This window comes from Ursus maritimus, unplaced genomic scaffold (genome assembly GCF_017311325.1).
Source record: "Ursus maritimus isolate PB19 unplaced genomic scaffold, ASM1731132v1 scaffold_13, whole genome shotgun sequence".
NCBI lineage: Eukaryota > Metazoa > Chordata > Mammalia > Carnivora > Ursidae > Ursus > Ursus maritimus.
Genome location: NW_024423675.1, coordinates 3,926,367 through 3,940,945, shown reverse-complemented (window position 1 = coordinate 3,940,945; position 14,579 = coordinate 3,926,367). Strand labels below are relative to the sequence as shown.

Below are 14,579 nucleotides of genomic sequence, written 5' to 3'. Positions count from 1 at the left end.
CCCAAGAAAATGTCACTCCTGTGGCATCATGTAAGGCACTGACATACCTAGATGACTGTAACATCTTTTAATTTCTCATATCCACTGGATTTACATTTTTGTGAAATATGCTTGAGACAGTATTTACTAAGCAGATGGATAAATTCTAGAAAGGCTTCTATCAAAGTTGCTAAGGTTTTCTTCATCTTATATTTCTGGGTGTTCTTCTAAACTCCTCTTATCTCTTTATCACTTTCTTTATAAATGACCCAGTGTTATAATTTAAGCCATTATTGACTAGTACAGAGTTTTAACCAACAAGTATATAAAAGCAGCAGCTCAGCCAGTGTTTTTTCCTCTGTTATTTCAGATCGATGTACTGGACATACATAATTCATATGATATTTTTAAAATGAATGAGAACTAATTGTGAGGTATTTGTTGATTTATTTTCACTTGTGTTGCAGTAAGTGTTACGAGTACAACATATATCTGAAGTAATAAAAATGTCACATTGTGGTCCATATTCATGTAAAATTATAGGATTATATATTATTAAAAAAGTGATTTATGATAAAATGTACTTTTACTAGAAAGGTGTCTTATTTCATTTTTATAAATATTTTTAAATTTATTTTTTAAATTTGAGAGAGAGAGTACAAGCTAGGAGGAGTGGCAGAGGGAGAGGCAGAAGCAGGGAGCGTGACGTGGGGCTCCATCCGAGGACCCCAGGATCATGACCTGAGCCGAAGGCAGACACTTAACCACCTGAGCCACCCCGGCACCCCTCCTTTTTTTAAATAATATTTTAAATTTTAGAGAATCTTTGTAGTCCTTAATAAAAATTTGAAAGCCCTCTATAGCTATCAACTTAACTAACAAAAAGCACTTGAAATATTTATGATAAATATCCTTGATCTTCATTTATATCTGGATATATTTTTATTTCTCACGGTGCCTATACACACACTCAAACACACATATACATACACATACATACATTATACATATATATTTATTATATATGATATTAAGTAACCCTAAATCTGAAGGTATTATAAATAGTCATTTTTTTTTCATTTATTTAATGCCTTTTTCAGTATATCTGCTTTTGTGAAACCCCAAAACTTTTGAATGAAATTTCCCACTTTCTCCCCCTCAAATACTTCAAGTGTCAATGAGGGCATTTAGTAACAGATAGTTTGGCATCTGGTATTTGCTTTGATTCCGAGCTCAGCCTTTTTAACTCTGTTTACTATTGCCATTGATATTCCAGTTATGAGAAACTCTAGCCAAGTGTTCTCCCTTTTACTGGGAATGCGAAGCCTGCTCTAAGGCAGTTCAGGGAGCATCTGCTCGTGCAAGTGCTTTTCTCTGTAGTAAAGGCATTGCCGTCATTCAGGACTGACCTTACCATACCAGCCTTCCTTATTTCATCACAGGTTCTCTATTACTTGAGATTATGATTATTACCCCTTTCATTTATAATACTTTCCGCAGGAAAACACTGGAACTGAGGCAGACTGTGGTTGTGTGACAGTCATTTGCATGAATTATCATGGACTACTACAAAAAATTCAGAGTGAGGGGGCATTTGGTATGGCAGTACAACCTGTTCTAAAACAGGTGATAGATAGCCATTGTGTAGCCAATTTTTAACACTGATCCACTCTTTCAAAATTACTTAAGTATTATAAACGTAAAATGCCAGTTTGGGATGAGTATGGCAAATAGTAATTCTAATACACTGTGAAAATATTTTCCTCTTAAAGTGTTATTATAAACAACCATTAAATCTTTTTAATTACTCGTGAAAATAACATTCATTATTTGAAAAAGAAAATTATGCACAATATGGATTTTCAAAACTGAAGGTATAGTTCTTTTTAAAGTCTGGCTAAGCAGTGATAAAACAGGTGCATGGGGGTTTTTGGTTGGTTGGTTTTAGCCATGGAAATTGATAAAGAACATGAAGAAAAGAATTTGCCCACCCAGTATAGTCATCAGAGGAAGAGAGAAAACTTATTTAATAAAGTTTAATTTACATCTCATAGAGAAAAGTGAACTGATTGGAGTTTATGCTTTGGCTCTTGATTCAAGACTGACCTTAAAATCACTTGGACTTTATATCTGTAAAATTAAAATTAGGTTGTTTTTATACGGCCATCGCTGTTGAGCAGAACAATGAGTGAAGCAAACATCTGAATTAACAGTAGTTGTGATTTGTTTAAAATATTACATCCTTACAACATACAACTCACTTTTAAATTAATTCAGGTTTTTATTAAGCCAGGAAGCTTATTAAACACGTGTAGTGGATCTGGCCTCTTAGATAGTTTGAAAACATACTGAGAAAAAGAAAGATAGCCCAGGATATCCAGGAACTGATCTGACACTGAGACCTCAAGTACTGTTAGAAGCTGGGCAGAAACAATTTCTCAGAACATCAATAGACAAGATTATACTGAGACCATGATAAGATGAGACAAAACAAGAACATTTTATGATGTCTCAGCACAGACAAAAACAAGGTCACTGTGCCACATGCAAAATACCAGACATTGCCTCCTCCCAGCTAATGCGAGTGACTGCTTCTTTACCAGCTGCAGCTGTAGCCTCATTCTAGTCTGCCTTCCCTGGAGAATTAGAATTGCCTCTGCTTTCTGGCAGTAGCCAATCTAGAGTGAACCCTCCTTCCTTGGAACCTCCCCAGAATCATTCAACAAAAGCCCCAAATCTACAATAAGCTCTAAAATCCTTTCAGAGACACCCCTTTTTATCCCATAGTGAGCACTGTGCTTCACTGCAATGAGTGTTAAACTCATCTCATCCCACTATGGGTATGTTCCTGGTGGTCTTTGGCTAGGGAGCACTGACAGTGCCAAGAAGGCCCAGCCCCTTAGTGTATTTGGGCACATCAGACTTTGCCCAGATCAATTAGAGAACTGCAGTAATATCTGTTGTGCACCAACTTTGTGCCAGTCAGGCCTTTGTTTTTTAATTTTTTTTAAGATTTTTATTCATTCATTTGAGAGAGCCTGTGAGAACACGAGCAGGGGGGAGGGGCAGAGGAAGACGAGAAGCAGACTCCCCACTGAGCAGGGAGCCAGTGCAGGCTCAATCCCAGGGCCCTGGGATCAGGACCTGAGGCGAAGGCAGACGTTTAACTGACTGAGCCACCCAGGCGCCCTGCCATTCAGGTCTTTAATGTATGTTACTTAAATCATAACCCTGTAAATTTGGTACTTTTATTTTCCTCATTTGGCAGATGAATAAACCGAGGATTAGAGAAACTTTCCAAAGTCTCTTCCCTTGTACTGCCAGTAATTGCTATAACCAAGTTATAAATCCAGATCTGATTCCAAAGCACACGAACAACATTCTGTCATTCTGTGTTGCATGTAAAACTGAATGTATTCCATGCTAAAGTAGTCCTAGATCTCTTCAATTTTAAGTGTTTTGACTTCTGACAGTCTGCATCATCATTAATTATATAAGTGGTTGTCAGTGACAATGAGTTTTAGCTGTATCATTATTGAGCAAGGCTAATTCACCTTGATAATAAATTTCCACAGATGGATGCACAGATTTATTTTGTATACATCTGGGTGAGCCTTTCTATGTTTCACTAAAATTACACATTTTCATGATATCTGCAAGCCCCTTCTAGAGTTGTATCCAATATAGATCTATTTTCAGGGTGTCTCTTGCGGGGGGGACAGCAGTCAGTGAAAATCACAACTGGAAGATAGATGATGCGATTATGATTGTTTAGAGAACTAGACATACTATATTTTTAAATGGACTTTAGAATCTACTTTTATTAGATAAGTGACTCTAGGCAAGTTCTTTAATTTCCCTGAGCTTCAGCGATCTTATGTACCAGTGGAGACCGTAACACCCACTCTTTGGGATTCTTATAACATGTAAAATACCAGACACACTGTAGATGCTTAATAATGTATACCTGCCTCCCCACAGTGTACCTGCCAAGGTTCTTATTACTTCCTTGCTCTCATCATAGTATATTACTATTCAGAAAAATTGCACTGGGAAAGAAGTAAAATCCCATTGACATTTGGTTCTTTCTGTATTATAAGAGAAGTTTGTATTAATAAGGGATCGTAGAAAGTATTGGCCTTAAAGGCCTTTTATCGTATATCAGTTGTTATTTATTTAAGGGATATAATTTATTATACCACTTCTTTTGTCTGTCCTCAGTCCACACTTCCTTCAGTATAAATAATATTCTGTTAAAGCTCTAAATCAGAGGCTTTCATAATAGTTTTAAATAATTCCTTGTTCATAGTATACCTTAGAGAATTTATAAACCATAAAAGAATATTAAAATTCTAAAATTTCCTTATAATGAACTATAGTGAAGCTGGAATTAGATTGATTCTATACCTTCAGATTAGAAAGAATGTTTTCACTATTACCTGTCATGTATAGATTTAATTGAATTATGTGTGCTGTCGTAATGGAGGAAGTACCCTTGTAAATCCACATCACTAACTTGATACCCATTTCTTTTTATTGTTCATATTATTCAGATGTTACTTCAGCAAAATTACCATATAAATCAACATTTAATCTCTGTGTTTTGTGCTTGTATAATTTTAGCAACTGAGGGTTTTAAATAGCTTTTAAATGTCAGTCTAAATGGTAGCACTGGCCATAAATTTTTGACTTACGAAAATATTTTCAGTCATTCAGGTGAGACAAATAAAGCAAAGCTTTATTTTTGTCCATAAAATAACTCCCAATTCCTTTTTATAAATATAGAGATAAAGTTCTGGGCAAAGTCCAATTCTGTTTCATGTCTACCAATGGTAATTTGCCCTCTGGTTTAAATTTGGCTTAGTATTCTGCTGCTGCCTTAAATTGCAGTGTGGCATTTCTGTACTCTCGTAACTACTTTCATATCCAACCTTGTGGTAAGTCAAGTTTCTCTGTCTCAAACTTTACAATTTGTATAAGAATAGAATAAAGTAATTGTAAATGTCTTGAAGAAAGGAGCAATCCAAATGAGTTTTAATAGTTTGAGAGCATACATGACCATAAGAATTTGACCAATGTTTTTTTAAAAAAAATAGCTACTATAAAATAAAACTTAAAAAATTAAAAATTGAGCTACCCTATGATCCAGCCATTGCACTACTGGGTATTTACCCCAAAGATACAGACGTAGTGAAGAGAAGAGCCATATGCACCCCAATGTTCACCCCAATAGCTAAATCGTGGAAAGAGCTGAGATGCCCTTCAACAGATGACTGGATTAAGAAGATGTGGTCCATATATACAATGGAATATTACTCAGCTATCAAAAAGAATGATTTCTCAACATTTGCTGCATCATGGACGGCACTGGAGGAGATAATGCTAAGTGAAATAAGTCAAGCAGAGAAAGACAGTTATATGGTTTCTCTCATCTGTGGAACATAAGAACTAGGAAGATCGGTAGGGGAAGAAAGGGATAAAGAAGGGGGGTTAATCAGAAGGGGGAATGAAGCATGAGAGACTATGGACTCTGAGAAACAAACTGAGGGCTTCGGAGGGGAGGGGCGTGAGGGAATGGGATAGGCTGGTGATGGGTAGTAAGGAGGGCAAGTATTGCATGGTGCACTGGGTGTTATACGCAACTGATGAATCATCGAACTTTACATCGAAAAACCAGGGATGTACTGTACGGTGACTAACATAATAAAAAAAATTATTATAAAAAAAAAATAGGGGCGCCTGGGTGGCACAGCAGTTAAGCGTCAGCCTTCAGCTCAGGGCGTGATCCCGGCGTTATGGGATTGAGCCCCACATCAGGCTCCTCCGCTATGAGCCTGCTTCTTCCTTCCCACTCCCCCTGCTTGTGTTCCCTCTCTAGCTGGCTGTCTCTATCTCTGTTGAATAAATAAAATCTTTAAAAAAAAAAAAAAAGAAAGAAAAAATAAAATAAACTACTTCCTTAGTCGTTTGCAAGCAGTAACATAAATTTAACCCATAAACTAATTTGATTTTTTTTTAATTGTCAAATGTTACCTGATTCTCTTTATTTATACCTTGTATTTTTCAGGTGTTCAAGAAATATAGTTATGGCTTGTTTTTAAATGTTCTTCAGTTTTTTTTTATACAAATGTTTTAGCATACTGTTACTCATCGAAAAACCAATTTCTTGAAATACGAAGACTTAGTTAATTTATGGATGTAAATTTAGGTCATGGTGGCTTTTCTTGTAGTTTTAAGGAAAACCTAGTTTTGAAACTTGACTTAAAAATACTAGCCTTGGGGCGGTAGGTGGCTCAGTCTGTTAAACATCTGACTCCTGATTTCAGCTCAGGTCATGATCTCAGGGTTGTGAGATCAAGCCTTCCCTCCCCACAAACTCAGGCTCCAGGTTAGGCATAGAGCCTGCTTAAGATTCTCTCTCTCCCACTCCCTCTCTCCCTTCCTCCCTCCATCTCTAAAAAAAAGAAGAAGGTTTAAAGGACTTGGGAATAATGTCATAGTATCTCTACTTTTTTAACCAAGGGTAGTAGTGTCCGAAAGTTAAGAGTTACAAATTTCATCACTGGTTCTTTCTAGTATATATTCTTTCTTGTATACAAAAGGTAAATAAGCCTAAGCACCAGTCTTATATCTGAGTGCTAACAGCTTATGTTGTCATTTTATTCAATGAGTATTTATTTTGTAGTTATTATATATTCAGTAATGTGCTAAGTCCTGGGGAGTACAATATAAAAGTACACATGATCTCTGCCCTTAGTATATTATAATATTTTTGAGGAATAACAAACATTGAAAGTAATATAAACTATTTCAGTCTCAAGTTGAGGTTTATGTAGTAGCAGACTACAAATACAGCCAAAATTCAAAGGAGAGAAATGTCTTTGTGATAGAGTCTCGTCACTATGTTTTATAAAAAGAACTGTGATTTCGATCTCGAGAGGGAATTGTTAGGTGCTGCAGGTTCATTTGTGTACTCCCATCTTAGATCTACAACCTAATAATCAGCCATTTGGTGAACATTTTTATTGTGTCAAAAAAACACTTCGGGTACTTTATTTCATTTGTTTTTTTTTACAAACTGATGAGGCGGGTAATACTGTCCTCATTTTACTTATTGAGTCTTAGAGGTTAAATAACTTACCTAAAGCCACACTGCTAATAAATAGCAGACCAGAGATTCAAATTCTGGGTTGTATTGTTTCCAGTGCCTGACTTCTTAACTGTTACTACTACTCAACCACGCTTGATAAATGAGGAACTTAAGGCTCCAAAAGATAACTTATATAAGTTCACACAGCCAAAAATGGCAGAACTGAGATTTAAACCCACATCTTCACAAAGTATTACACTAAATCATGTGAATTTGCTGATATTCAACTGTTTTGATATATAAAAATGTCAGTTTCACACAGTTCAGTTGTCATATTTGCTCTTTGCACTAGACCATATAATCCTTGAATATGGGGTCAAGATTAAAAGCAGGAGGAGAAAGAGGGGCATAACAAATTGTCAGAGGAGAGATAATCCAGATGGTAAGGTAAAACTGGCCAGTGGAGGGGTCAGGAATGCTAGTGTGGGCATTTCAGAATTGATCCACTAACAATCAGTAAATGAACATTTGTATTCTACACACTGCTAGAATAAAGCAGTCTTCAAACATAGCGTCTGGCTTTGTGCTCAAAGAACCAAGGATGTAGCAAGAATGAACCTACAGGGGCGCCTGGGTGGCACAGTGGTTAAGCGTCTGCCTTCGGCTCAGGGCGTGATCCTGGCGTTATGGAATCGAGCCCCACATCAGGCTCTTCTGCTGTGAGCCTGCTTCTTCCTCTCCCACTCCCCCTGCTTGTGTTCCCTCTCTCGCTGGCTGTCTCTATCTCTGTCAAATAAATAAAATCTTTAAAAAAAAAAAAAAAAGAATGAACCACTACAATGTTGAAGGGAATCTCAGCAGGGCTCTAAAGGATGAAGAAGAATTAGCAAGGAGGAGAGAGAAACAGAATGAACATTGTTATACACAGGGCACCTTTCTAAGTGTGTCATGAGTAAACCAAGGTTTTGGAAAGACCAGTCTGATAATGGAGTTGAAAAATTGTTTATGGTGTAGGAAAGCTTTTTGGAATTTCTGAAGCAATTTCAGTAGGTACCCAAGATGAAAGTAGTATTCCGTCAGTATTTCCTTCAAAATTATTTCATGATTCATTTCCCAAATTGTTATACAAGTGCCTTTTACTTTTTTGTATCCTCAACCCATTGTGAGTTTTCAAGGCTTAAAATAATAGAACTTTAGCAGCAGATGAAATATTAAAAGTTATCACATCTTTAACCCAGCCCCTCCCCCCTCTAGATAAAGAAAGCAAGACTTCTTAAAGTAAACTAAATCAGACATTACACATAAATTAGAACTCACATCTGCTAATTTCTACTCAAGGGGACTTTCCACTATGACTGTATCCCCCTCATTTTACTTGATGTAGTCTTCGAGTGTTTCTGTTGAAGATTTTTTTGAATTTATGTACTTTTTATGTTTTATTTTGTATAACTCCATATTCTTTTTTGAGTATCCTGCAGAGTATTCAGTAACACTTAGAGAAAAAAAGGTGCTTTTTTAGAAAAGAGTCCTATAAAATCCATTTTAACTCATATGTCCTTTGAGAGTTTTTAATATATGAAATACTAGTACATAGATAAGAGTATATGTAAGTTGTGAAGCCTGATAATAAAATGAACACTCATGAATCTGTCACCCAGCTTAAGAAATGGAACATGATCAGTTCCCCTGAGTCTCCCTGTGTGCTCCTTGCCTGTGACCTGTCATCCACCAGCCTACAATGCCATTTTCTGTGTTACCACATTTCTCGACTTTTTATAAATACTGTTTCTCTGGTTAAGAAACTATCTTCTCTTAAATGGAATTCAGGTTTGTTAAATGTAGTTTCATAAATGGCTGTTAAATTTTGTCAAATGCTTTTTTATGCATCTATTGAGATTTTTCTCCTTTAATCTGTTAATATGATGAATTGGATTAATAGAATTCCTAGCATCAAGTGACCTTTACATTTGTAGGATAACCTCAACTTTTCACGTCATTTTTATTGTTTTTACACTGCCAAATTCCATTTGCTAATATAATTTTTAGAACTTTGACTCTGGCACCTATTTTCATCAGTGAAGTTGGCTAGCAGTTTTTCTTATTCTGTCCTTGTTTCTTAATCAGGTTTACTGCCTTTACAGAATGAGTCAGGAAGTGTTTCTTTTTTCTAGAATAATTTCTTTAAGATGGAAAGTGATAAGAGCTCAACTGTGAAATCCTCTGGCCTTGATATTTTCTATAATGTATAGAAACTTTCGTGATTTATGTATTTTTTGGAATTTGTCCTTGTTGCTTTATGAACTTTTTGTTTTATTTTTAATTTACTAACCACCAAATTATAGTATTCTCGCATTCTTATTTTGTTATTTTTGAGGGGAAGCTGATGACTTTGTTCTTTTTCTAATTTTGTAAGTTAAATCCCTAGTTTGTAAATTGTCACTGCTTCTAATTTTTTCTCACCTAAATATTTGGAATTAAGTATTTTTCTCCAAGTGCCTCTGTAGTTGCATCCTACAGCTTTTACTGTGTTTCATGGTAAAAATCAGTTCAAATACTTTATTTCCACTTTGTTTTCTTTGAACAGTGAGTTATTTAGAAGTGTTTTTAAATGTCCAAATATATGAGATTTTTAAGGTTAATTTTGAGTCAGTACAAAAATAGGAAAACTGATCATGTACTAGCTATAAGGCAAATCTCAAAAAAGTTTAAAAAAATTTAGTATTATGTAAACCATATAAGTGTTCCATGGTACTTAAAAAGAATGAATATTCTCCAGTTTTTAGGTATAGGGTTCATTGATATGTTTAGATCAAGCTTGCTTCTTATGGAGCTCAGGTTTTATTGGTGTTGTATTTTGTTTTTTGGTCTGCTTTTATAAATCATTTACAGAGAAGTATTAAAATACTGCACTTTGGTGGTGAATATGTCCCTTTCTCCTTGCAGTTTTATTGCTGTATCTGTTCAGAAACTATGTATAGATATAGCATATCTTATAATAGGTAGAGCGTATAAATTTTGAATTGGTGTTACGTAATGAATTGACTCACTATAATCATTTTATCTCTTTCCCTAGTAATTTTTTTTTTACCCCAAAATGTATTCTCTCTCATACTAATATAGCTACATAACTTTATTTTGGGTAGGTTTGCCTGATTATCTTTTTTCATCCTTTAACTTTCTCTTTTCTCTACTCTGTGAATTAGATCTCTTGTAAAAAGAGCATTTAATCCAGCCTGAGAGTCTGATTTTTTAAACATCTTAACTGAAGAATTTAATGCATTTATATTATGGTTACTGATAAATTTGTTCCTTCTTATTTTATGCTTTCTCTTATTATTTCCCTTTTTGCTCCTCTTTTGCCTCTTTTTGAATCGAACAAATACATTTCTTATTCCATTATTTCTCTTTCTAATTTGGGAATCACATATTTATTACTTTTAGTAACCACCTGTGAAATCTTAACATGCATACTCAGCATAAAGTTAGTATCTTTACCCTTTTCTTCAACAATATAAGGATTTTTTTTCTTTTTTCTGTTTTTTTTTTTAATCAGTGCTTCTCTTGCTTACGCTGTTGTTATTCATGTTTTAGTACTGTCTTATTTATTTGTTTGCCTGGTAATTTTGTAAATTAGTCATGTTTCCATTGTTTAATATCTTCTATATATAGATTCATCCTTGTGTTTGCCAGTATTACTGATTGCAACTTGGCCTTTCAATCAGGGAAAGTTTTTTCTTATCCCAAAAGTACATGCTTCAGAAATTGTTATGAAAAGAGCTTTTGGATGGTAGAGTCTGTTTTTGCTTGTCTAAGAATGTTATTTTGACCTCATTCTTTATATTTTTGTTGCCCAAACAATTCTAGGATGGTAGTTATTTTCCTTTAGCAGTTTAAAGATTTTCCACTTTCTTCTGGCTTCCTTTTTGCTATTGAGAATCTAACTGGTATGGTTTTGGGGATAATCTGTCTTTGGCTGCTTTCTGCTATCTTTTATTTGTCTTTGTTTTCTAGAATTTGGCTATAATATGACCCACGTTTAATTCATTATTGTAGCTTTTCTGTTATTTTTTTCTGCTTGGGATTGGTTGTGGTTGGGATTTGTTTTATCGTCCAACAATTACGGAAATATTTTATGAATTCACAGTGGATACATTTCTCCACTCCACCCAGAGCCACTCCCAACACAGACAAATTTATTTGCTATCTGCTTTTGTTGGGTAGATCTTTCTTCTAGTTCACTCTTTCCCCAAGACTGAAGCCTTTCTTGGATTTTATTTAGCTTGAACCACAGCAGTTCTCCAGTCTCGTTCCCATCCTACAAAGGCCCAAGACTTTATGCCTATTCCTCTGAGTGCAAAATGTAGTCAAAACAAAAGCTCTAGATCATTGGTGTTCATTTGAAATTCCCAGGGCTAACAGTTTAAGCACTTACTGGACTCCTGATCCTGCTTTATTTATGGTCTCAGAACATTTCTCTTACTTTCTTGGAAGCTTATCAGTTTTTAAGAGGTATTATGCATGAGTGCATATAAATTGTGTTTCTGTGTGTATGTGTGTGTGTGTGTGTGTGTATAAAATCTTTGAGGATTTATTTATTTTTTGCAAGAGTATTTCAGGACCTCTAGTGATCGAAATGGAAGGCTGTCCTTTGCTTTATAATAAAAATGTTCTCTTATCTTTCTTTTTATCCACAAAAAAAAAATCACATTTTGTTCCTCCTGTCACTTCTTCCTATAGGTAAGCAGTAGGTCATCCAGTCCTAGTGTCAGAATGATCACTACCTCAGGACCAACCTCAGAAAAGCCAACTCGAAGTCATCCATGGACTCCTGATGATTCCACAGGTGACCAGTGTATTTCCTCACTATAAGAAGTTGAATTCATCATATTTGTTTTCATTTATTTGTGTCATGACTCTGATCTTTGTAAAGGCAGGCATTTTACAGTAGTTTAGATTTTCATATTAATCAAATATTTAGCAATAAACTTAAAGATGAGTTTTTGAGTACAGAGATAGATTGTCTTGCCTTCTGCATTTTTTCCCCCAGATACTAAACATGTATAGTGAAGGTGGTTTGGTTTGGGGTCACTACATACTGTATTCTTGATACTTAAATCTCTGATTTTCCTATTTTTGATCCATCCTACTGGATGGTAGTAGTAAAGTCCATTATCTTAAATAACTAAAATCAGCAGAATGATAAAAATATTCATCTTCATCTCAGTCTTTTGTCTTAAAGACACAAGATATCATGTACTTCAGTGAGAAAAAAAAATTCTGACCATTAACTTTTTGAATCATTTTTAACTGGTAGAGAGACTTCATTTCAGTTACATAAATTTCTGTTAACTAGACCTTAAAGAGCCTGTTAAGAGTTATTAAAACTCTCTAACATGAATGACTAGCTGGTCAAAATACTAGTATTAAAATCTGATGATAGAATAGTTTTCTTACAGGCAAGCAGGAAATTATGTGCCACAGTGGAATTAACTTTTCCTTAGCGTTAAGAGAATTCCCTGATAAATACTCAGCAGTATGGTTCTATAAAAATTTATTATTTATATATTATGTCAGAGAGGGAAAGATGATCTCTTAGACCTTGGAAAATTAAACCATTTGGGATTTTATTTAAGATCAACTATGTTATTAATAGTCACAATTAAATTGAAATTAAAAAGTCAGCTTTCTCCCTTTACAAACTAAAACACTACATATAAATATTTATAGATATTTGGCATAGGTTAGTCAAGTTCATAATTTAATTTAAAAAATTAACTGAGTAGCTTTTCTCTGTTTCATGTAAGATACAACTATGTTTAGCCAGGGGTGCACTCTCTAGTTTTAGTAAGTTTAAATTTAGTGGTGGCAAAAACTCCCCTAAGTTTCACCCCTAGCATAGCCCAACCTAGGATTGTCCAGAACATTCATTACTCAGCACATGTGCAGAATTCATCACAATGTGCTTTCTCCTCAGAGGTAGATAGTGAAACACTCTTGACAGATTTGATCGTTACATTCAGGTAAGATTAGCTCTTTTTGGTTCTTCAGCCGTCTGGTGAGGCGGGGAGTACTTGCTCTGACGTTACAGCATTTGCTGGGGCCTAGTGTTCAACTTGGCAGGGCCTCTCCTGACTTCAGTCTAGACTAATTTATCCTTGCCAGTCAACATAATTGTGAATTCATGAAAGTAAAATAAAAATTCTTTTATGTCCCTCTCACTTAACTGCTGGGTTTTTTTTCTACTTCATGTGTTCTTCCAGACTTTCAACCTCAATCTCATTTTTTTCTTTTCTGGGACCTAAAATACCAATAGCTAGAAATCATGCCTAGGTCCAAAAATCAGCTAAATTTTGCCTTTGCCTTAAAATACAGCAAGTATGAGGTTATCATTTTTAGATAATTTTGAATATAATTTTAGAAGTTGAGACTGGTTTACGCTTATATTTAATGAGGTCCAGCTTTGCACTGTTTCTGAAAGAAGTACTGATAATCAAGCTAATACAATAAATAACAGGAAAGAGAGATTGGTAAAGCCTTTTTCTTTGGAGGCCCCGTGATTCAGGAAAAAATTAGAAGTGCATACGTAAGTTTAAATAACCTAATTGAGTAGTTTTATTTTAAAAGAGGAGGGATTTCTATGCGTTTTCAGAGAAAAATAAAAAGCATATCAATTTAATTGTCATAGCATATAATGAGTGCTCTTGGATTTCTCTTTATAATATACTGGGGATAAAGAAAGACATACATACCCAAGAGCAGTTAGTTGAGAGAGATGGCTAGACACAGTAGAGGGAGCCACAGAGAAGGAAAAACCCACCAAAGAGTTTTTTGTATTTGCGAAGAGAAGTATAAGATATGGCCCACTGCTTGCAATCTTATTAGAGTCCTAACACAGACACATTAAAAATAAAAATAAACTCATCATGCTTTATTTAATACATTTAAGAAACTACTAAATTTGCAGTGCAAAGCTGAGTGTTTTAATAGTTAATAGAACGATACTTGGATTTTTTCCATTCCCTGAATACTATGAAATACTGATACACTTAATTTTAAAATACATATCAGAGGGGCTCCTGGGTGGCTTAGTCAGTTAAGTGTCTGCCTTTGGCTCAGGTCATGATCCGAGGGTCCTGTGATCAAGCCCAGCATTGGGCTCCCTGCTCTGTTGGGAGCCTGCTTCTCCCTCTCCTGCTGTTGCTCCCCCTCCTTGTGTGCTCGCTCTCTCTCTCTCTCTCTCTGGCTTTCTCTCTCTCTGTGTCAAATAAATAAAATCTTTTAAAAAAATAAAAATCAAAAAGAAAATACATATCAGATACAGGGTGTTTATTTAATAAGATACAGCAAGTATGAAAGATTTAAGAAAGAATACTAAGAATAGAAATGTTGAAAGAGTTCAAGACACTTAATTTTTCCTATAAAGTCAGGGGGAAATAACTTTTAATCAGTTGTAATTTTGTGGAAAGTAGTGTTCCATGGAAGCATAGTTTGAAACTGTTGTGCGTGGGGA

The 14,579-nt window shown here is 35.1% G+C and overlaps 1 protein-coding gene across 5 annotated transcripts in view; it reads left to right on the top strand.

Moving 5' to 3' along the window:
- Window positions 1-14,579, top strand: part of MAP3K7 (mitogen-activated protein kinase kinase kinase 7) — an 89,411-nt gene that overhangs the window by 50,058 nt on the left and 24,774 nt on the right. For all 5 annotated transcript variants that reach the window (XR_005834298.1, XR_005834297.1, XR_567702.2 and 2 more), the window contains one exon: window positions 11,807-11,912. Coding sequence is in view for 2 of the 5 variants with exons in the window: in XM_008687686.2 (XP_008685908.1) it covers window positions 11,807-11,912 (106 nt within the window). In the remaining 3 variants the exon portion in view is untranslated. The remainder of the gene's footprint in view (window positions 1-11,806; window positions 11,913-14,579) is intronic.